Source organism: Alexandromys fortis, unplaced genomic scaffold (genome assembly GCF_014885135.2).
Source record: "Alexandromys fortis isolate MF-2015 unplaced genomic scaffold, M_Fortis_MF-2015_v1.1 scaffold_601, whole genome shotgun sequence".
In the NCBI taxonomy this organism is placed as follows: Eukaryota; Metazoa; Chordata; class Mammalia; order Rodentia; family Cricetidae; genus Alexandromys; species Alexandromys fortis.
The window spans coordinates 20,927-43,550 of record NW_026068466.1 but is presented as its reverse complement, the minus strand read 5'-3'; the positions used below and the strand labels follow the sequence as shown (position 1 = coordinate 43,550).

General features: G+C 40.2%; 2 protein-coding genes across 9 annotated transcripts in view; one reads left to right on the top strand and one right to left on the bottom strand.

Moving 5' to 3' along the window:
• The window catches only part of LOC126495748 (ribosome biogenesis protein WDR12-like), an 8,716-nt gene extending 1,735 nt beyond the window's left edge, over positions 1-6,981 (bottom strand). Inside the window, exons 1-4 of one of the 2 annotated variants that reach the window (XM_050133351.1) lie at positions 6,505-6,981; positions 5,900-6,098; positions 2,949-3,043; positions 590-684 (exon numbers count right to left, since the gene is read on the bottom strand). In XM_050133351.1, the coding sequence (XP_049989308.1) occupies positions 590-684; positions 2,949-3,043; positions 5,900-5,940 (231 nt within the window). In that variant the 5' untranslated portion in view covers positions 5,941-6,098; positions 6,505-6,981. The other variant, XM_050133352.1, reaches the window with a different exon arrangement.
• Carf (calcium responsive transcription factor) overlaps positions 6,560-22,624 on the top strand; it is a 35,238-nt gene continuing 19,173 nt past the window's right edge. For 4 of the 7 annotated variants that reach the window (XM_050133347.1, XM_050133349.1, XM_050133348.1 and 1 more), the window contains exons 1-7: positions 6,560-6,669; positions 10,737-10,900; positions 12,365-12,467; positions 15,719-15,837; positions 17,074-17,280; positions 17,908-17,968; positions 18,976-19,105. In XM_050133347.1, coding sequence (XP_049989304.1) covers positions 15,763-15,837; positions 17,074-17,280; positions 17,908-17,968; positions 18,976-19,105 — 473 coding nt within the window. In that variant the 5' untranslated portion in view covers positions 6,560-6,669; positions 10,737-10,900; positions 12,365-12,467; positions 15,719-15,762. Of the gene's footprint in view, positions 6,670-10,736; positions 10,901-12,364; positions 12,468-13,232; positions 13,288-15,718; positions 15,838-17,073; positions 17,281-17,907; positions 17,969-18,975; positions 19,106-22,624 lie in introns of all 7 variants that reach the window. The other 3 variants (XM_050133344.1, XM_050133345.1, XM_050133346.1) reach the window with 3 other exon arrangements.

Genomic DNA, 22,624 nt, shown 5'->3' with positions numbered 1-22,624 from the left:
TATATCAATCACTTGTTATTCCTTTTTTTACTCATCCTTTCACAAATTTAAAGAGTGGATTAATTCATTTTCTAAAATAAAATATTCTTAGAAGGGGTCTAAAAGATGACTATACAGACATGTAAGTTCAAATCTGGCGAGTGAGCAAAGGCACTTGCTAGCAGGCCTGAGGTCGTAAATTCAATCCCTGGGACCCACAGGAGAGCATGACTCCCTCTCTCCCACTAACTGTTCTCCATCTTCACATGCAGGCTGTGGCACCTACACATACCATATAATAAGTTGGTAAGTAAATGTGATTTAAAAGCGTTTTCTGAGACACTTAAAAAAGTCAAAAGGCCAGGTGGTGATGGTGCACGCCTTTAATCACAGAACTCTGGAAGCAGAGGCCAGCCTGGTCTGCAGAGCAAGTTCCGGAATAGACAGGGGTACACAAAGAAGCCCTGTCTTGAAAAACAAACAAAAAACAACCAAAAAAAGAGGGCAAAATAATCTTGGGTGTTGAAAACAACTGAAGCTGATTCTATAAGCAATTACTTAAAATATTTAGCAATATATTAAATCGAATATAAGCAGTACTTGGTCTTACCGATGAAATATTTTCCAGTTCCATGTGTTTGACCAAGGGCATTCGAAGAAACTGGCCCTTGATAAGGAAATCGAACTCGACATGTTTATGGAGCTCTGCAAAAGAGTAAGGGTTTTAAGAATATCAGTGTCACATGTATGGGAGCCCCAAAGCAATCACGTCTGCAGTACCCATTGCTGTCCAGTTGTTCCACAACTTCTCAGGGCTCATGTAGCATACCGAATGACTTGTTTTTGTTAAGACAAGGTTTCTCGGTGTAACAGCTCTGGTCTCCCGAGCACTGAGATTACAGATGTGCACCACCACTGCCTGGCTGATTTCTGGCTTTTTGAGACAGGGTCTTTGGAACTCACTATGTAGACCTGGCTAGCCTTGAACTCACAGAGGTCCACCTGACTGTGCCATCATGGTGCTGGGATCGAAGGTGCACACCACCATGCCACTTGGCTACATGATTTCTAAAGAACCAATATACTTTTCTCTTAACTTATACTTGGTTTTAAGGTGGTATAATTATTTTAGGAGCCTGGGGCTTGAACCCAGGTAATATGTATGCTAAGCACACATTCTAACACTCAATTAACTACACTCTATTCATCTCATCCTTTTGTTTTAAAAGAACGGTTTATTGAGTACACAAGAGGTCAACAGACTAGAAAATAGCTTGAATACCACCTGAAGCCCATTCTTTTAGTTTTAAAAAGATTCCGTTCTACAGAAAATGTACTACATAAAAATATAAATAACAGTGAACACATACATCCTGCTTTAATACTAAACAACTCATCATTAATTTCTATTCCTGTCTCCATTCTCTTTTAAAGCAACCTCAGAAACCATACCATTTTGTTTGTAAATGGCTTTATTATGTGTCTCTAAAATATAAAAATTTAAAACACAATGTTAAATATTAACTATGGCCAGGCAGTAGTGGCGCACACCTTTAATAACAGCACTTGAGAGGCAGAGGCAGGTGGATCTCAGTCAGTTCGAGGCCAGCCTGGTCTTCTATGAAGAGACTTTCAGGACAGCCAAGACTGTTACACAGAGAAACCCTGTATCAAAAAACAAAACAAAAATTAGCCATGTTATTATCAAATACTCAGGTTATTATTCATGAGGGGTTTTTTTTAATTAATGTAACATATATTTTGAAACTGGGTCTTGGTCTTAATGTGTAGCCCACACTGGTTTCATACATACATAGCCCAGGCTAGCCTCTAGAGGCTAGACAGATAAATAGGGCTATCTCAGACTCATTGTCAGTTTCTAGAGCACTGTAACTGCAGGTGTGTATCATCAGGCACAGCTGTTCATTTTGTGTAGTAGGCTTTTGAAAGCTGGCACCTAACTGGTTAATGTGTTTACTCAATCTTTAAAACTCCCCCTCCTTTTTCTTGTCATTTCCTCATTGAGGAAAGCAGGTCAACATCTTCTATTTCTTACATTCTGGGCTTGGTTAATTACATCTCCAAAGTGTCTTTCTATTTTTTATTTTTATTATTGTGTATGCATGGTGTGTGTTTGTGGGCGTGTACGCCATGGTACCCATGTGGCTGTCAGAAGACAACTTCGTGGACTTGGGTCTCTCCGCTTTTACTTGGGTTCTGAGGATTAAACTCAGGTCACCAGGCTTGCACCACTGGACAGCAAGCCTTTAGCTAGCTGAGCTATGTTGTGGCTCTACAGAGTGTCTTATGTTCCTCTATCCTCTACTATATCATGTAAACCAGTGAGCCTTAAATGATTAGTAAGACTTTAGTTTCTACCACATCAAAACGAATGCATTAACCAATTTTGTCTTCTTTTTTACATATGTGCGTGTGAGCATACGTGAGTGCATGAGTGTGTAAGTTCAAGGCTAATGTTGAATGTCACTCTTACCACCTTAAATATTAAGGCAAGGTCTCACCGAACCCAGCTTGATGTTGGGCTAGTCTGGCTGGCCAGCTCACTCTGGAGACCACCACTTCCACTCCCAGTGTGCTGAGATTATAGGCAGGTTCACACTAGCCTGTCCTAGAGAGCTGGACACTGGTCTTCATGCTTCCACAGAAACACTTCCATTCACTGAGCTATCTCTCCAGACTTTATTTTTTTCTTATAATTTATTTTTATTTTGTGTGCATTGGTCTTTTGCCTGTATGTACATCTGCGTGAGGGTATTGAATTTTGAAATTACAGATAGTTATGAGCAGAGATAGGTGAATCTCTTAGTTTGAGGTCAGCCTGGTCTACAGAGCAAGTTCCAGGACAGCCAGGGTTCTACAGGGGAAATCCTGTGTCAAAACAAAATTGTATTTATGTGTAGTTGGTGGCACTGTGTCCTCTCCTAACTTCTTGGCGCATATATACCTACCATTTTTGGTCCCCAGCAATTTATTGATGATGTTACTAAGGTCAGCAACTTCAGAGGCAGCGGGGATTGAGAAAGGAACGTCATCTACGGCATAGCTATAAAAGGGAAATGATATGTCAGTATTATGTATACACATATTTTGGCAAATCTGAATTTTTCATTCAATAACTATTTACTGGGTCCTTCATGCCAGACATTTGCTACAAGGCAAAACCAAAATGATATAAAATGTCTTTATTCTCAAAGAATCAAGCAGGCACTTGGGAGGAAGAAGCAGAGGATTTCTGTGAGCTCAAGGCCAGCTTGGTCCACAATGGAGTTACAGGACAGCCAGGCCTACACAGAAAAACCCTGTCTCGAAAAACAAACCAAAGTGTGTGGGGGGGGGGGGGGATCTCTGTGAGTTCAAGGCCAGCCTGGTCTACAAAGGGAGTTCCAGGACGGGCTCCAAAGCTACAGAGAAACCCTGTCTCGAAAAACAAACAAACAAACAAAAGACCAAACCAAAACCAAACCAACCAACCAAGCAAACAAAAAAACCCCAAAACCAAACCGAAACAAACAGCTGGGCGGTGGTGGCGAACGCCTTTAATCCCAGCACTTGGGAGTTAGAGGCAAACTAATCTCTGGGAATTTGAGGCCAGCCAGGTCTACAAGAGCTGGGGCAGGGGCTGAAGCTACAGAGAAACAAAAACAAAACAAACAAACAAAAAGAATTAAGCATAATGAAACCCTGTGACCACAATACCACATAAATGATATGACTATCAAAAATAAGTCACTTCACCAGAGAAAAAGGGTGGACGTGCAGGACCCAAAAGGGTGCACAGAAAGTGATGTTGGCCAGGTAAGGCAGGCATAGTCTGGAAATGAGAGTGTGGGAAAGAAAGAACAGCAGACCAAAGGAACTTACTCCTAGTTCAGGCAGTGATTTTACTTTAAGAAATGTTCAAAGATGAGACTAAAGACACAATAGTGTTTTAAATCCCATATACTATGAAATAGTTTTTAGTTCTTTGTGTAGGCAACAAGGAACCACTGTCGCAGTCCAAGTTAAAGAATAACAGCAGTACTTTAGTTAGATCTTCATAGCTGTGCAAACTAAATTAGAATAATTTATGACCGGAGGCAGAATAAAAGACCCAAAAAGAAATAGCATTTGCAAATCATTTATCTGGTAAGGAATTTGTATCCACAATATATAAAGAAAATTTATAATTCAGTAATGAAGTCTTTGAATATCACTTTGTACACATTATTGTGCAAATAAAGTGTTGGTGAAGATAAATACAGAGAAAGAGGAGCCCTCATTCACTGATGGTGGTAATGTAAAACGGAGTAGTCACTGTGGAAGAGTGTGCCAATAGCTCTAAGTTAAATGTGGACTTGCCATTTGACCCCAGAACTACACTCTGGGCGTGGTGGCATAGGCCTTTATCCCAGCATTTGGAAGGCTAAGGCCAGTAGATCAGTGGGTAGGCCAGCCTTCGCTTACAGCGAGTTCCAGGCCAGTGAGGGCTGCACATGATCACATACAAAGTGTACCTAAATACTTGCACAGCCACTATTCACAATAGCCAAAAAACTATAAAAAACACAGTAAGTGAAAGATGCCAGCCACAAAAGACCACAGTTTGTATAATCTTATTACACAAAATGTCCAGCATGTACACACACACAGAGATGGACGGCCTGTGGGTAAGTGGTTGACGGAGGTGGGGTGTGTTTAAGGGACTGAGTGGGAACTAAAGAGTGGTGAACTTTTTATAAATGAATTGTGTTGATGGCTGTACAATTCTACTACTATGATGCACCCGAATCTCACCCATATTCCGTATGTATCACTAGTGAATCTGCCATTTATATGGCTTATTTATATATAAACACATAAATACACACAAATAAACATATACGTGCACACTGTCCTGGTTAGTTTTGTCAATCTGACAGAAGCTACGGTCATCTAAGAGGGAACTTCAATTAAAAAAATGCCTCAATGAGATTGTCCTGAAGGCAAGTCTGTGGGAACATTTTCTAAATTAATGACCAATATAGGGAGAACCAGCCCACTGTGGGAAGTGCCACCCCTGGGCAGGTGGTCCTGAGTTTGTCTATAAAGTGAGTTCCAGGATAAGTCAGGGTTATAGAGAAACCCCGTCTCAGAAGAGGCAGGCTACAATGCAGCATTCTTTCCTGGTTTTTGCTTCAGCTCCTGCCTTGGCTTCCTCTGATGGTGATGTGTGAGCCAAACAACCCTTTCCTCCCCAAGCTGCTTTTGGTCATGGTGTTTTATCACACTATGTCTTACCACACTAAGACATAGTGGGCACACACACCTAATCAAGTCGGTAACTAAACTGACTTCATACTAATAAAAAAAAAATCAGCTCTACGAAATCCATATTCAGAGATCCAATTCCTAATACGGTTGAGAAGAGCAAATGAAGCCGTGCTTTCAGAAACCATGAGACACCATTAGCGGACAGCCTGTAAACAGAACTGTCACTATTTACCCCTCAAATTATGAAGTAGTGTGTGCATCATTCCGAAAGCAAACTCGAAGCCCGGTTCCTTCCACACACATTCAAATTATAAAGCGTTCACGAAGGTGGGTTGAAAAGCGGAGATCCAGGAAGCCAGCTAAATCGTGTCCACCGCTTCCAAACGGGACGACACAGGGCAGAAGTGAGGGGCACGGGAAGGGGAGGGCGAATGAAGTCTTTTTTATTTTTATTCTATCCGGCACTCAGGTTATCTTATTTGCATTAAATCCTCCTAATTCCGGCCAGAAACTTATTAAACTCCTTTCAACTTTGATTTACTAAAGCCTTGTCTGTTTCTTTTAACGTATATTCCCAGTCAAAACCGCAAGGACTACCAGTGACTCAACGGGGTCTTAAAGCCTGATCGGCTCCGGGAAGGCAGGGGCAAACGCCGAGACGCTTACTTACTTCTTGTTCTCGGTGTAGAACCGTGCCTGGAGTTGTGCCATGGCGGAAAGTGCACACGAGACTCCTCCACAAAGATGTGTGCGTTGACAGTCAGCACGCGGCAAGCGCCGTGGAAGGTAGGATCTGCTACCTTCAGCTTCCTCAGACCAAACCACGAGGTTCCCGTCGCGCAGGCGCCCAGCCCGCACACATCAATTACCTATCCCGAGATTCGGGAAACATCGATCAGTCAAGCACAGTCTTGAGAAGAGCCAGTCCCCTAAACACTTCTATGTTTGCACCATCAGATCCGTAATCGATTAGGAAAACAGGGAAAAGAACTAGCTCGAACCTGATTTTTTAGAGGGTGTCTTTAGGCCGGATACTTCGGCCTCAGCGCTCATATACTACAAACCCCAGATGGGAGCGCTCTGAAGGCCGGGAGTGGAGGTTTTATTTATTTAGCCACACCGAACTTAGGTTCTCTTATTTGCCTTTAAAACTCCCTTCTCCGGTCAGACATTCCATTTCCTGCTCCCTAGCCTGGGTAACAAAGGTCCCACCTGTCTGTTTTTTATGCGTCGTTCCAGCAACAGCCGGACTCGGCCGAGAACACGTGTTCTTACCTCAGGCTGCAGGGCGGAAGTGCCGGGCAGGAAAACGACGCGGAAGGGACTGGGGCGACGGTGGCCGAGAAGGGCCCAACCTTAAGGGCCTGAATTGCGCCTACCGGAGGGGTGCGCGTGCGCACTGCGCTGGTCTCCATGGCAGGGCCTCGGAGCCAAGACGAGGTTGAGTAGACTCGTTTTGAATTTTCTCCCTTCTGCTCCGGCGGACTCCCCTCTCGCGTTGCGGGGCTCACTGCGGCGGCAGGGTTGGGGGAGCCGGAGGTCCGGCAGAGCTGTCTGCGCCCACGGACCGGACACTCCCTCCCGACCACCCTTCTTCCTCCTGCCTCCGCCTCCTCGCGTCACCTCCTGACCCTCCCGGGCCGGGTGCAACCGCCGCCCCCGCCCCCGGCGGCCGCGGCCAGGCTGCTTGCTGTCCCGGCGCCTCGCCGGCCTCCCGGGAGGGGACCCGCGGCCGGAGGAAGGCAGGCGGCAGCAGGGGGAGGCTAGGTGTCCTGAGGAGGGTGCTGAGTCCGAGAGCACCCGCCGGAGAGGGGCCGCTCCCCTGCTTTCTCAGCCAGAAGTTTAGAAAGGCTTCCTCTGCACCTCTCCCCTGATTTAAGATTTGTTTTTGCTTTTGAATCGTGAACTCACTCAAAGGCCTGTGTCGGTCTCAATGGTCCCGATTATTGCTTTAGTTATTTTCCCTAGTGGAGAATCGATGGGGATACTTTAAGATCCCAAAGTCACATTCTAAGGCATTTGCCCAAAAACCTCCAAGGGGCGCGGCGGGTGGAGCGGTTGGCACTCTGGGACAATAATTGAGAGTCAGGCAGAACTGGATTGCAAAATGTGTGGGCTTAGCGGTATGTGTGCAGGTGAAAACAACGGAAGCTTTTCTTTTTCTTTTTTAATATGTTGCCTAATATTTAAATCATCTGTAGAAAATTAGAAGTGATCTACACAATTGAAGGCGAAAAACAACCATTTGTTAAGTGAGCAATGACAGTAAAAGCATGACAGTTTCAGTGTATCCTTACAGAATTGCATGCCCTGTAACAAGGATGCCTGCATTTGATTCTACCTGTGCTACTTAACCTCTGTGCCACACTCTGATCAACTGCGAGAATTAAATGTCACATAAGAAGCACTCTAGATGTTAACTATTGACTTCGTAAGAGCTAGCAGTACAAGTTTTAAATAGAAACGTCACTGACGTAGGTGGAGGCATAAAATGAGAAAACCTCTGCTCAAGCTCCAGAAAGAAATCACTTTGATAAGACTTTACATGTAAGCCATTACAATGTTGAGGATTTACATTAAATAATCTGCGACAGCTGAAACTTGAAATTTCTAACTTGAAGTGTGACTATTGAATTCTTACTGATAGCATATGATTGATTAATTAGCTTTTTAAACTTTCTTTAATTTGAACTTTATCAAGTTACCAATAGTTAAAAGTCAATACTTTTTATTTTAATTTGAATGGAGCTATGATTAGGAAGATGCAGAACCTGAATTACTCAAGGAAAAACATCAATTTGCAAAGCAGAAATCTAGGATTCACTAAAAGATGTTTTTATTTGGCTAAGATGTTTAGTTAAGGAAAAACTAGTTATTAGTTTTGCAAAATGTAGAATACCCAGCATGATTTTTTTTCTTCCATGAGTAACTTGGATGTCTTCATTGTATCCAGGCAGTGCTTGGGATAGCGTCACTAATGCTTTTGTGTCTTGGTTTCCTAAAAGTTTATTTAATATCAACTGAAAACCTTTGGGATTCATTTACTGTGGTCCTCATGAAGACTCACTGTTATCTGGAGGACCCCCAACAGGGAAAAATATTTCTTTTTGTTTCAATCTTTTGTTTTGAGACAGGGTCTCAGTCTTTCTATGTAGTCAGGATGGATTTGAATTTACTGTGTTTTCCTAGATTGGCTTTGAACTTGAGATCCCCCTGCCCCTACTTCCTGAATACTAGAATTATATATGCCTGATACCACACTTGGCTGTTGTTTGTTTTGAACCTGAATCTAAAGTTCTGGAATTAATATCAGGGTTTTATGTATTCCAGGCAAGCACTCTCCTCCTAGCTATATCGTATCCCAAGTTATGGGTTCTTAGAAGAATTACCATAGTTCCCTTTTATTCATGGTTTTGTGTTCCCCAGTCTCAGTTACCTGCTGTCAATATTAAATGGAAGGCCTAGAAATAACTCATGAGTTTTAGATTGTATCTTTCTCAGTAAGTAACATAATGTCTTGCACTGTGCTATCAGGGATATCATGTCCAGGGACAGTATCCACTCCATTGCCCGCCTGTTGGTAATAGTAACCTTTTTGGTTATTAAGTCAGCAACAATTAATTAATTAATTAAGTCTGTGTTTGAGTAAGTGCAAAGGTGATGACAGTGGCAGCTCACATATGCCAAAGAGAAGTTTTAAAGTGTTCTACGTCAAATGATGGAATTTTTAATTTGGCAAGAAAAGCTGTAGGCTAGTTTAGTAACATCTACAATTAACAAGCTATTTCAGAGACCACATCATGGAAGTTTTACTAAAGTTTATCGTTAAGACACTCTCTCTCTCTCTCTCTCTCTCTCTCTCTCTCTCTCTCTCTCTCTTTCTGCTTACTTATAAAATCATCTGTTTGTGCTCGCTTTAGGGATCCTGGTTCCAGGTATTCTCATTGGCTCAGACTGTGCCCCCAAGGATAAGAGGGTGGGCACCACTGTGTTTGGCTTACCCTTAAACAGATAATAAAGTCACTTTTGAATCTGTGTAAAATTAAATTAAGCTCTCAAAGAGCAAGGAAATAAAAAGGTGTGTGTGTGTGTGTGTGTGTGTGTGTGTGTGTGTGTGTGCAGGACAAGAGCTGTAGAAATCACAATTATAGGTAAAAGTGGTAAACATGATCCTTAACTTTTCTACTAGAAAGTAAAATGTTTAAGTTGGAGCTGCCTGCCTCTGCCTCTTCAATACTGACATTAAAGACATGCACCATCACACCTGGTTTAGGTTATTAGTTTTAAAGGATATGTTTTAATCCAGAAAGGTTAGGGGAGCAATACAAGATTAATGGTGACAGTTTCCCAGGAAGTACACCTGAGAAATTACCCTTAAAGCCTTGGACACAGAAACTTGCTGTTTATTAAAGTCGAAGATCCATATCCCAAGTAATAACATTTATAAAGAAACATCCGTGTCTGGAATAGTCTCCAGCCTTCTGCCATGCATTTACCATGTGTAAACAGTCAAACAGCTGTTAGAAAGTGAAAACACAGAAGCTGTAAGTTTCTTACCAACCTTTATTTTCTTAAAAAAATTGATTTTTAGTTGTTTGTATATGTATGCGCCTTGTTTGTAGTTTATACACTTGAGTACAGACCCACAGAGGCCAGAGGAAAGTGTGGCATCCCCTGGAGCTAGAGTTGCGGGTATTGGGAGCCACTGCACATGGGTGTTGGGAACTGAACCCTGGTCCTCTGCAAAAGCAGTATGTGTTCTTAACTACTGAACAATCTCTCCAGCCTGGAAACCTATACTTTTGCTACAGAATAAAATCCAGTTCTGTAAAGTGATAGGAACATCCTAGAAGGCCATTTCCCAGAAAAAGAAAAGCAAGCTCTCCAAAATTTACTAAAATAGATTCCATCATTTAAAAAACTAATGTATTTTTACTTAATGTGCACTGGTGTTTTTGTGTGTGTACGTTTGTATGACACAAACATGAGCCACCGTGTGGATACTAGGAATTGAACCCAGGGCTCCTGGAAGAGCAGCCAGTGCTCTTAACTGCTGAGCCATCTCCCTAACCCCCAAAGATTCTATCTTTAATGCTTCTTTCTGTTCCCTAGTCCTGGTACTTCCTGCTTACAAGATACATTTGTCAGCTCTAGGATTGGAGGTTGTAGGTATAGAAACTATTTTCAGCTCGTGGCTTCCAAAGATGCTGTACTGGTAATTACTTTCATTGAGGGGAAAAAATATGTGGCTACAGAAATCTTTGTTTCAGTGATACTTATAAACTGTTGGGCCTAAAATAAATGTCTAATTGTAGATAGGGAAGCAGGACAAGGGTTAAGTTGCCTCTTCTAGGACATAAGTGGTGTCAGACTTTAGCTCTTTCAACTGAGCAGAATAATGTTCTACCATGTTAGCCTGTCAATAAACAAAACGTATACTGTGAAATGTAGTAGTTTTATTTGTGTGTAGAAGAGTAAAATATACATTGAATATTATTTCCTTGCAGAGAACATGCTACTGTGAAGACATAATTACAGTTTTCACATGAACAAAGCTAGCACTATTGTAATTTAGTGCCCCAAAGGAAGACTGTCAATGACTATAAAAGGACATTTCTGAGGCTAACAGAATGTAGGAACCCAAGCTTGAAACCTGAGCCACTGCCTGAAGGTAATAACTTTTTAAACTTTTTTTTTTTTTTTTTGGTTTTTCGAGACAGGGTTTCTCTGTAGCTTTGGTGCCCATCCTGGAACTAGCTCTTGTAGACCAGGCTGGTCTTGAACTCCCAGAGATCAGCCTGCCTCTGCCTCCCAAGTGCTGGGATTAAAGGCATGCGCCACCATCGCCCAGCCTAAATTTTTTTTTTCAATTCATTAGTTGTCTTTTTGTTTTTTACATTTTTTATGTTTTAATATTATAAATTACCAAATCCATCCACTGTTCCTGTGCCCTCCCTTCATTCCAACTTCTCACCCCCTGGTCACTCTCAACTTCATGTGCCTTTTTTTTTTTTTAACTCACTGAGTCATCTCAGTGCTGCCAGTGTGTACAGGGGTCATTATTGCAGAGCCATCCACTGGAGCCTGAGTAACCTCTCAAGGTCGAATCCCTGAGGAAAGTAATTGTCCCTCCCCTACAGGAGCCATCAGCTGCCAGCCATCCCCAGTTGGGGTGGAACTTCGTGACTCCCACTTCTTTCTGGTTCTTGGACTTTGGCCTGATCCTGTCTTACGTGTGCAGTCATAGCTGCTGTGAATTGATGTATCTGACAAAGGGCTGGTATCTGGAATACACAAATGACTCAAAAAAAAAAAAAAAACACCAGAAAATAAACCCCAAACAATCCAATTAAACTGTCTCGGAGTGGAACTAAACAGAGCTCACAAGGGAAAAAAAATTACTAAGATTTTTTTTCTTTTTAATGTTCAACAAGCATCTTTAGCTATCAGGAGATTTTATATTACTCTCGTCAGAATAGTTAAAGTCAAACAAATGCTGGCAGAGATACATGAAAAGGAGAAAGATTATTTGTTTATCGCTATTATTCGTCTGAAGTTAAAAATCATTGAAAAATGAGTGTCTGTTGCTTAAAGATTTAAGAACACTCTTTGAGTCCTTTGAAACCTAATAGGTATAAGGAAGAGTTTTAGATGTATGAAGGGAGATATCAGCCTGTTTTATCAATATGCAGAAGCTGGAATAAGAATATCTGTTCTATTTGTGGTCACAGTGACCTTACCGTGGACACCAGAAACTCTAAGTTGAAAATGGTTCCAAGGAATCAGCTAAGTGCTCTTAATTGTTTAGCTGGGTTTTTTTTAACCCAATTTTAGAGATTTTAATATTTAAATTTTTTATTTAGTGTGATCATGCATGTATGTGCACACATGTGCATGCTTGTGCTTATTCAAGCACACACTACTGTGCACATGTGGAAGCCAGAGAACAGCATGCAGGACTTGGCTCTCTCCTTCCACCATCTGGGTTCCAGGACTCAAATATGAACCACGAGGCTTGGCAGCAAGCACCTTTACCAGCTATCTCCTAAGTCCAATCAGAGCAGAGTTTGTTCACTGTGATTATATTTGGGTGTTTTCCATTCATATGCATAATTATGGTTTACTTTTCATTTAGGTATGGTGAGACGAACAGACGAAGAGAAGATAATCTGTTATTCACAGTTCTCAAAAGGAGTGGGCATGCTGTACCCCAGAGAACCACACAGTGTGACACCGAGGTTGGTGGTAGGAACACATGGGTGCAGAAGACTGCAAAAGAACCTTGCTTGTGGTTTTTGAGAGAAAAAAAATGGGCAGAGAAGCCTAAGCAGACTAAGCTGGCTTAAGATCAGGAAGTTTGAACAAACTTATTGGATGATGGCTTGTATTGTATTGTATTGGTCTTAGGGAAGTTAAAGCTGGGCGTGCTGTCCCAGAGGGTCAGAGAGCCTATAATGAAGCTAGCTGTGGGAGCCTAGTATTTGGACTTGTTTGCATAGGGAGATTAGTTTTGCCAGAGCATCTTTTATATCTCTAGTCCTTCCCTGGTCAGTGAGATTCCAAAGATGCTGAAGGGTCATAACAAAAACTAGGAAACCTGATTAATATAAAATTGATATTAGTTTTAAATTTTCTTCCTTTGTGCTCTTTCCTTATAGAAGGAATTAGAAGCAATCCCTCTTTAGTCTCGAAGAGTTGATGCAAGATTATAGTTGCTTGGTTTCTAAAAATGTCCTTATATAATGTCTTGCCTTGATACTCATGTTGTGGGAAGATTTTTCACTTTCAACGTTTTTAAACACGTATAGGACTGTTCAACCTTTATAGTTCTAGAATTTATTTTGGTAAGTTTTCTTTTTTTCTAAGAACTTCCCATCATATCTTTGCCTTAATGTCGACTTTAGGTAGTCCCTTTTTTATTCCTGATATTAATTTGATTTGTGTTTTTCCCTATTCTTTAAAAAAATAATTATTAATTAATTAATTAATTTGCTTTTTCGAAGCAGAGTTCCTCAATATAACAGATCTGACTGTCCTGGAACTTCATTTGTAAGTCAGGTTGGTCTCAAACTCACAGAAATCTGCCTTTCTTGCCTCCCTAGTGCTGGGATTAAAGGTGTACACCATCACCACCTGGCAAAAAATGCTTATTTTTCAATTATATGTATATGGGTGTTTTGGCTACATCTATACATGTATATTATGGTCATGCTTGGTGCCTATGGAGGTCAGAAGAGGGCGTTGCATCACCTGGAACTGGAGCTACAGGCAGTTTGTGAGCTGCCATGTGGGTGCTTGGAACTGAAGTAAGAGCAGCACCAAGTGCTCCTAACCATAGAGATCACCTGCCTCTACCTCTACCTCTTGAGTGCTGCAATTAAAGACGTGCACCACCATGCCTGATTTCTCTCACTCTTTCTTGATAAGTGTTATTGTCTTCACTGTTTATTTTAATAATATTTAGTATGAGTTTAATATATATTTCTTCTATGTTTACCATTTTTAACTTTATTCCTTAGATACTTACTGTTTCCTTTTTCAAAGATTTTTATTCATTGACAAAAATTGTATTTATTTATAAAGGAGAACATATTTGATATGTATACATGGTGTGGTTAAATCAAATGAATGAACATTTTCATGACTTTTATTCTGTGTGTGTGTGTGTGTGTGTGTGTGTGTGTGTGACAGATGGGGCGGGGGGAGAGAGAGGAGATATTCTGAAGACTGTTCCAAGAATTTTGTGCATGCTAAGCAAGTGCTCTACCACTCACTGAGCCATGCCTCATCCCAATTACCAGTTTTGGTTTTTTGTTAATAGTATATCTTGGCTGGGCGGTGGTGGTGCATGCCTTTAATCCCAGCATTCGGGAGATAGAGGCAGGTGAGTTTGAGACCAGCCTGGATTGCAAAGCAAGTTCCAAGACAGCCAAGGCTATACAGAGAAACCCTGTCTCAAAAATGAAAAAAGAAAAAAAAAACACAAAAGAATGGTATATCTTTTTTAAATTAATTTCATTTTTAATTTTCTCTCTCTCTCTCCCTCTCTCTCTCTCTATATATGTGTGTGTGTGTGTGTGTGTGTGTGTGTGTGTGTGTGTGTGTGTGTGTAAAACAACCATATATTTTTGGCAGGAACCCTTAGTGACCAAAGGCATCAGATTCCGTGGAGCTTGTGTTATAGATGGTTGCTGGGAGTCAAAATCAGGTCCTCTGGGAGAGCAGCTATCTCTCCAGCCCTTATCAGTCTTTTTGTTTTAGGGATATTTAAGGGGCCAGAGAGATGAATCAGCAGTTGCGAGCTCTGGCTGCTCTTCCAGAGGACACAGATTCAGTTCTTAGCACCCACATGGTAGCTCACAACTCATAACTCCAGTTCCAGCACCCTCATAAGACATACATGCAGGCAAAACACCCATGCTCATGAAATAAAGGAGAGAATGCTTAATTAAGATCTACTCTCAACAGCTTTCAGGTATCCAACATTGTAGTCACTGTGAGATACGATAGCTCTTTTGAACTTGTCTATACTGAAATTCTGAGAGCCCCAACATTTCAGTTTTATTCGGTTGCACCTGTGACCTAAGACTCTGATGTTTATGCCGACTCACGGCCAGTACTTGTGACCTAAGACTCTGATGTTCATGCCAACTCACAGCCAGTACCTGTGACCTAAGAGTCTGATGTTCATGCTGACTCATGGCCAGTACTTGAAGATCTGGATCTCTAATCATTCGGAGTAGTATTGGTTTTTATTGTTTGTTGTTTTCGTTTTTGGTACAGGGTCACATATAGCTGAATGTGGCCTTGAATTAATTATGTACTTGAGGCTGATCATGGACCTATCTGTCTCAGCTTCACAAATACTGGATTATAGGTTTACACCACAATTTCTGGCTGGAATGGAGTTCTAAGTATATCTGTAAATCAAGTTTGCTTGGGGTTTTGTTTTTCCTTGTTTTCATGTTTGATGACGTGATGTGAGGTAGTATGATGAAGGCTTGCTTTGTGATAATGGCTTTGCCAGTTTGGTTCCAGATTCTATCCAGTTTTTATAAGTTACTAAGGGAAATTTCAAAATAATAGCAGTTGTATAGCGACACAAAGCCATTTATGAGTGCTTTCATTGTTGTCTCCAGGCCGACCTTGTTTTATGTGTAGCTCTGTCTGACTGTACTCCTTTCTCTCAGACTTTGAATGTGACATAACTTTATATCACAAATTCAATTTTAATGAGCCAATATAGAGTGTAATTAAGAGCAGAATGAGGGAACTATGTGATCCTAACATTTTTATTTGCCTTAAATATATTATGGTGCCTTGGCAAGTTAATTAATAAAAACAGTAATTTCCTATCTATAGAATGGAAATTATTTTGCCTATATTGTGTAAGGTACCATGGTTATGGAAGATGAAAGATTTATTTGGGATTAACACCCCCATAAAAATGTTAGTACTACAGTTGATGACCAGATGTTTACCATTCCAGCTGTTAACTAATAGGAGAAAAATGAGACTGAATATGAAGCCAGCATGGAACAGCAGAGTTTGTTAGGAGCCAGCTGTAGCGATGGGAAAGAGTCCGAAAGAGGAGCTCAGGAATCCGAGGTAGGGATTCAACTGCAAGGGTTTCTGGTCTTACGAAGAACACCATGCATTTAACAACTTTTCATGCTTGAAAATAGTCTTTTACTCAGTGATACAAGATTTTTAATACACCAGGAATGGTGGTACACACTTGTTTTCCAGGCATCCAGGAGGCACAGCTCAGGGCCAAGAGTTGAAGGTCAGGCCTGGGGTGTGTATTTGAGACTCTGTTTCAAAAAGGTTTTGATACATATCTCTCATATATTTAATTTTTAATATAGAATTTTTAAATAATGCTTAGATATAACCATAAAATTTTTGTTCTCTCTATATATATTGAATTATATTAATCATTTCCATATGCATCCCTGAGAAAATAAAAAGTTAAAGCATGTGGAAGTCAATGCACTCAAGACAGTGGTTCTCAACCTGAGGGTCATAGCCCTGTCTGGAGTTGAGTGACCCTTTTGATAAGGGTCACCTAAGACCATCCAAAACCACAGATATTTATGATTCATAACAGTAGCTAAATTACAGTTATGATGTAGCAATGAAAATAATTTTATGGTTAGGGTTCACCATAACATGAGGAATGGTATTAAAGGGCCACAGATTTAGGAAGGTTGAGAACCACTACCTTAAGAAATACTTTGGGCTGCAATGTAGCTCAGTGGTAAATTGTTGGCTAGCATGTAGAAGGTCCTGTGTTCAATGCCCATCACTAAGAATACCCAAACTCTGCAGGCATAGTGTTGGTCCTGGGTTCAATACCCATCGCTAAGAATACCCAAACTCTGCAGGCATAGCGGTGCACATCTTTAATATCAGCACTCAGGAGGGTTTGAGGCCACACACGGTCTACGTATCTCCAGAAGAGCCAGGATTATATAGAGAGACCCTGTCTAAAAAAAAAAAAAAAACAAAATAAAAACTCTTGTAGTAAAATGAATAATGAACTGAAATATAAATGTCCTTCTATGTTTATTATCAGTCTTTTTAAAAACTGTAAAAATAGACCAAGTAGTGGTGGCACACTCCTTTAAACCCAGCACTAGGGAGGCAGAGACTCTGTGAGTTTGAGGCCAGCCTAGTCCACAGAGCAAGTTCCATGGCCAGGGTGGTTACAGAGAAAGCCTGTCTCAAAAAATCAAAAACAAAACAACAATGACAACAAGAAAACCTTTGTAAGAATATGGTATATTTTTCAAAGGCATTGTCATTTTTTAATTAAAAATTTATTTTTTGACTTTTCAAAAGCATATAACCTGTATGGACTCTGGGGATCCTTCCTTTGGACAGAATGAGCCCCCCACCGTTTTGCCAGTTACTGCTGAAACAGATGATCCCCTCACATCACAGGATCTGCCAGAGACACTGACTGATACACAGGCCCTCTGTGCAGAGCAGTTCCATCTTTTAGACCCAAATGGACAGCCTCTTCAATATGACCTCCACTCACAAATGGTGAGTATATTTTATAGCTAATGAGTGTTATGGTATTTAATAATATCTATTAATCATACTAAATGACCTTAGTTTCTTGATACTACTAGCTTATACTTTATATTGAAAATATTCTTTCTATGACTTTTTTAAAATATGGGTATTTTTGCTTTTAGGAGTGCAAAGACTACAAATAGTATTTAAAGCAGTCCTTACTTCCATGTCAGGCACACTGGTGTTTGATAGGAGCTGAGTGTGGTCTATAGCTAGTGCTTAGATACTAAAGTTTGCTTGTAAGTTACTTTTTGTTTTTGGGGACAAGATTTTGTATAGCCCAACCTGTCTTTGCCCTCTCTGTGTTATTAAACTTCATGCATGTGCTATCATGATTAAGATCATAGGTGCTTAAGACATAGGCGATAGTGAAACTGATTGATTTGAATCTTAGCTTCAGCACTTGTCCACTGTGGGACCTTTGGAGAAATTGGCAGTCTCAGTGCTGTGTCATCCTAGAAGTAGGTGTCCGCTTCAGTGACGGAGTAGCCCTGGTAAATCAGAATGGCATATCGTTTCTTTAACGTCTCCAAGACGATCACTACCAGCCCTTCAGAAAATAAACAGGTGCTTCATGTAATCCTACCTACCCAGACAGGAATGGCGCAGGTGACCATACCTCGGGAGCCGCTGGTGGATGCGACTAGTCCCCAAGGTGAGTCAGTATGGGATGGGAGCAGGCATTGACCGTGCTATAAAGATTAGGGTGATAGTCTAGAAAATTTCCCATGGACATCCATATTAAAGTTCATCTCTTTAGGTAACATTGTGAATTAAGTAATTAGAAAACTTTTTTTTTTTAGTTTAGCCCCAATAAATCTTAAGTTCGTTTTTGAACGCCTATCTAGGTTAACTGTCTATTTGATTTTGGAATTCTGTGAAGCTGGTTGACTTTTGCTTCCTCCCAAATAACCAGCATAAGATAAATTCTTCTTAATTATAGAAACAACAATGAAATTGCAACAATAGCACAAATATAGTACCTAGAGACAGGAGATTTTTATATTTGTATTTTATTGATTTTTTGCTAGCTTTGTGACCCATTCTTTTTTAGTCTGTTATTTGACTCTTCTCCCCCTCCCCCACTCCTTTGTTTCACATTAAGAAGAGAATCAGGCTTCCATTCACCCATTTCTTTTTGCCCGTTTGATAGTATCCCTATTAATTTTTTCCCTCCCTTTGCAATATAGTTTAATCTCTTTTTAACGTCATTGCTACACTGTTTTGTTGCTCTTTTATACATAGTTCTTTTTGACTTTATGATTTGTTGTCTTTATTAATAGTCATTAAAAGTTAAAACAAAACATGATTTACAGGAACATTATAAACACAATGTATAAGTAAGTTTTTGTTTTTGTATTACATGTGAAACTCTTTAATATAACAATTATTTCGGCTATTTCAAAATCATAACTGAAATATAAGTATAAAAAGTTAACTGCAAAATTTCATAGTCATGCAATTTAAATTGCATTTTAAAATTTTAAATAAAATGCAATTTAAAAGTAATTAAGTTTATCAGTGACAGTCTCAATAAATTATTTAAAGTTTTTTTTAACTTCAGAACAAGTCTTCTTTTTCCTGTTTAAGTGATTTAATTTTAGTTAAGTAATCGTCATAATGTTATTCAAGATACTGATGTTTCTTATTTTTGTTGTTAAGATGCCTCTGAAGAGAAACCCACTGACAGAAGCTTACCAACTGTAAGAGCAGATACTCTAGAAGCCAGTGCCAGTAACTGTATTCTTCGTTCACAAGCATCCCTTGTGCTACCCAGAAAGTCAGGGACCAGGTGAATCATGGGAAAGAGGAGCTTGTCTTTGGGGTCACGATGGAAGTCTGTTTTTAAGTGATCATATCTAAAGATGGCAGACAATAGAAAACATCAGAAGTTCACAGAGAGGAGGCGTTCATCACATGTGTCTCCCTTTAGTTCACAGAGAGGAAGCGTTCATCACATGTGTCTCCCTTTATTTTAGTGCGTCTTGGCAAGGACAGATTCCTGTTTTATTTTGTTTTTCTTTTTTTTGTTTTGTTTTGTTTTTTATTTATTTATTTATTTATTAAAGATTTCAGTCTCTTCCCCCCCCCCTTTTTTTGAGAAATGTTAAATGCCAATAGTACGTTTCAGAATAAAGACATTCATTCAATTTCCTAAGATTTTTAAATGGTTTAACAGCGTTTATATAGATATAATTCCTATATGGTAAAGTGTTTGCAATTTTTTTTTAATTTTTTTTCAACACAGGGTTTCTCTGTAGTTTTTTGGTGCCTGTTCTGGAACTAGCTCTTGTAGACCAGACTGGCCTTGAACTCACAGAGATCCGCCTGCCTCTGCCTCAAAGGTGCAATTTTTTTTATTAGCATTGTGTGTGTGTGTGTGTGTGTGTGTGTGTGTGTGTGTGTGTGTGTATGTTAGTTCTGGAAATTGAGCACAGGGTCTTGGGCATGCTAGGCAAATATTTTCCACACAGTTACAAAAACATAGCCTGTCTTTTGCTAACTTCTACTTGGTTTTATCTTTTTTCCTAAAAATAACATTTTTCATGATGATTCTAGGAAAATATTGATAATATCCCTATTAATTTTCTTCCTTCCATTTGTAAAACTTCTTGTTTTGGGAATTTATTTTAATTCTATGTGTATGGGTGTTTAGCCTGTATGTCTGTGCAGTGCCCTTTGAGGCCAGAAGAGGGCATTAGGTCCCTGGGACTGGAGTTACAGTTGTTTTTAAGTTTATTTTATGTGAATTGGTGTTTTGCCTACATGTATGTCTGTGAAGGGTGTTGGATCCCCTGGAACAGGAGCTATAGACAGTTGTGAGCTGCCATGTGGGTACTGGGAATAGAATCTGGGTCCCCTGGAAGAACAGTCAGAGCCCTTAACCGCTGAACCACTTCTCCAGCCCCTCCCTTGAAGTATCGGTTTCGTGTTTATATTTCTTTAATTGTTCTATGAAAATATTTTGGCTGGGGGGCGGTGGTTGTGCACACCTTTAATCCCAGCATTTGGGAGGGAGAGGTAGGTGGATCTCTGTGAGTTAGAGGCCAGCCTAGACTGGCTCCAAAGCTACAGAAAAACCCTGTCTCAAAAAAACAGAACAAAACAAAAACCAAACCAAAACAAAAAAAAAAGAAAAGAAAGAAAGAAAGAAAACATGTGAACCATTTGTTTATATTTTTGTTTTTTTTTTCATCATGTCTAGGAATTTTTTCCTTCTTGATTTCTTCAATGACCCAGTCATCATTCAACAATGTATTGCTTAATCTCCATGAGTTTGTATATTTTCTGAAGTTTCTATTGCTGTTAATTTCTGGCTTTATGCCAGGCAGTTGTAGCCCACACCTTTAATCCCAGCACTTGGGAAGCAGAGGCTGGAGGATCTCTGTGAGTTCAAGGCCAGCCTGGTCTACAGAGGGAGTTCTAGGATAGCCGGGGCTACACAGAGGAAACTCTTTTTTCAAAAACCAAAATATTGAATAATAATAATAATAATTCTGGATTTATTCATCATAACCAGCAAGAATACAAGATGTTGTTTAAACTTTCCTACATTTGTTGAGACTTGCTTTGTGTTTTAATGCATGAGCTATTTTAGAGACAGTTCCATGGGTTGTTGAGAAGAGCGTGTATTCTCCCTTGTTTGGGCAGAATGTTTTGTAGCTGTCAGTTGGGCCCGTCAGTTAGTTTGGTCTGTAATGATGTTTAATTTCAATGTTTCTTTATTCACTTTTTGTGCAGTTGAGTTGTCTAGTAGTGAGAATGGGGTATTGCAGTCACACACTATTACTGTTTGGTGGTTATCTGTGATTTAAAATCTTGTAGTATTTGTTTTACAAAACTGGATGAGTCTGTATTTGGTGGACATGATGCTTTGAGAAAGATCATCCATGGTTCATCTTTTCTAACACATTGGTCCCCATTAGTGTCCCTGTCTGTGGAGATCATAGGACTTTGCAGGAAGAAGTAGTCACTGGGGGCAGGTGTGGAGGGTTTGGAAACTTGCCCCACTTCCTGCTGTCTCTCTCTACTTCCTGTGTGACTTCCCTGCATGAGGGACTCTCTCTCTGGAACTGTAAGTCAAAGTAAACCCTTTCTTCTATCATTTGCTAAGGTGAGTATAGTTATCGCAGTGGGCAGTATAGACAAAGTCATGCCCTGACCCATAATGCGCAGCACAGGCAACATGATCTTTGTGGTGGCATGACTTGTGTGGACCTTTGGTACTAGCTAAACACTCGTGGTGTTTCCAGGAATGAAATAAATAAGAAGCCTACTGTGTTTTTGTTGGATCTGTATAAGCAAACATATTCTCAGACAAATGAAAGTCTACATTGGATAGTGGCAAGAAGGAATCTCAGTCACTAAACTAGTTTTTAGATATGATCAAGTTTGCAGATACAAAACCCCTTGAATGAAGAGAAGGACAGATTCCCCTTAGGAAAGGACCTTGCTAAATTACCTAAGAATTTGCTATTAGCCTTTCTCCTACATTCCCCTGTTTTTTTTTTTGTTTTTTTTTTTGTTTTTTTTTTTTTTTTTTTTTAACCAGGCTAAGTGTACACCGTGGAAGTAATTAGACCTTCCAAGGTCTTTTGGATACTGGTTCTGAATTGATACTGATTCTATTAAATCCCAAGAAGCATTGTAGTCCTCCAGTTAAAGGAGGGGCTTCTGGAGGTCAAGTTGATTAATGGAGTTTTAGTGAGGTCTGTCTCACAGTAGAACCAGTGGCAGAATTCCTACAGCTCTTGACTCTGGCTAGCCCCACTGTTTTTCCTGTGCATGACCACCAACTCGACCACTCTTCTGCCAGAATGGCACACATTGCTTCTTTAAAGGAACACTTTACAAATACTTCATGGTTTTAGACATACGTGTGTCCTTGATGATCTGGGCAGTTCCCTGGGTATTTTAAAAATGAACTCAAGATCTGAGCCTCTTGATTGACACGATTTTGTACGGTTTTTTGAATGAAGAGAGTGGCTTGGATGCACACCTTCCTAGACCTGGATGGAGGGGGGAGGGCCTTGGACTTCCCACAGGGCAGGGCACCCTGACTTCTCTTAGGACTGGAGAGGGAGGGGGAGGATGGGAGGAGGTGGAAATTTTTAATAAATAAATTTAAAAAAGAGAGTGGTGAACATTTTCGTAGGTCACCTCTGGCCATATCTGAGAAGAGTTTATTGCTTTATCCTTTAGCCCCATCAGGAACTATAATGTATATTATCAATAAAAAAGTTACTGTGGCAGGAGAGACTGCTCAGCAATTAAGAGCTCATTGAGATGATCCTTTGTGAAAAGGAAGAAA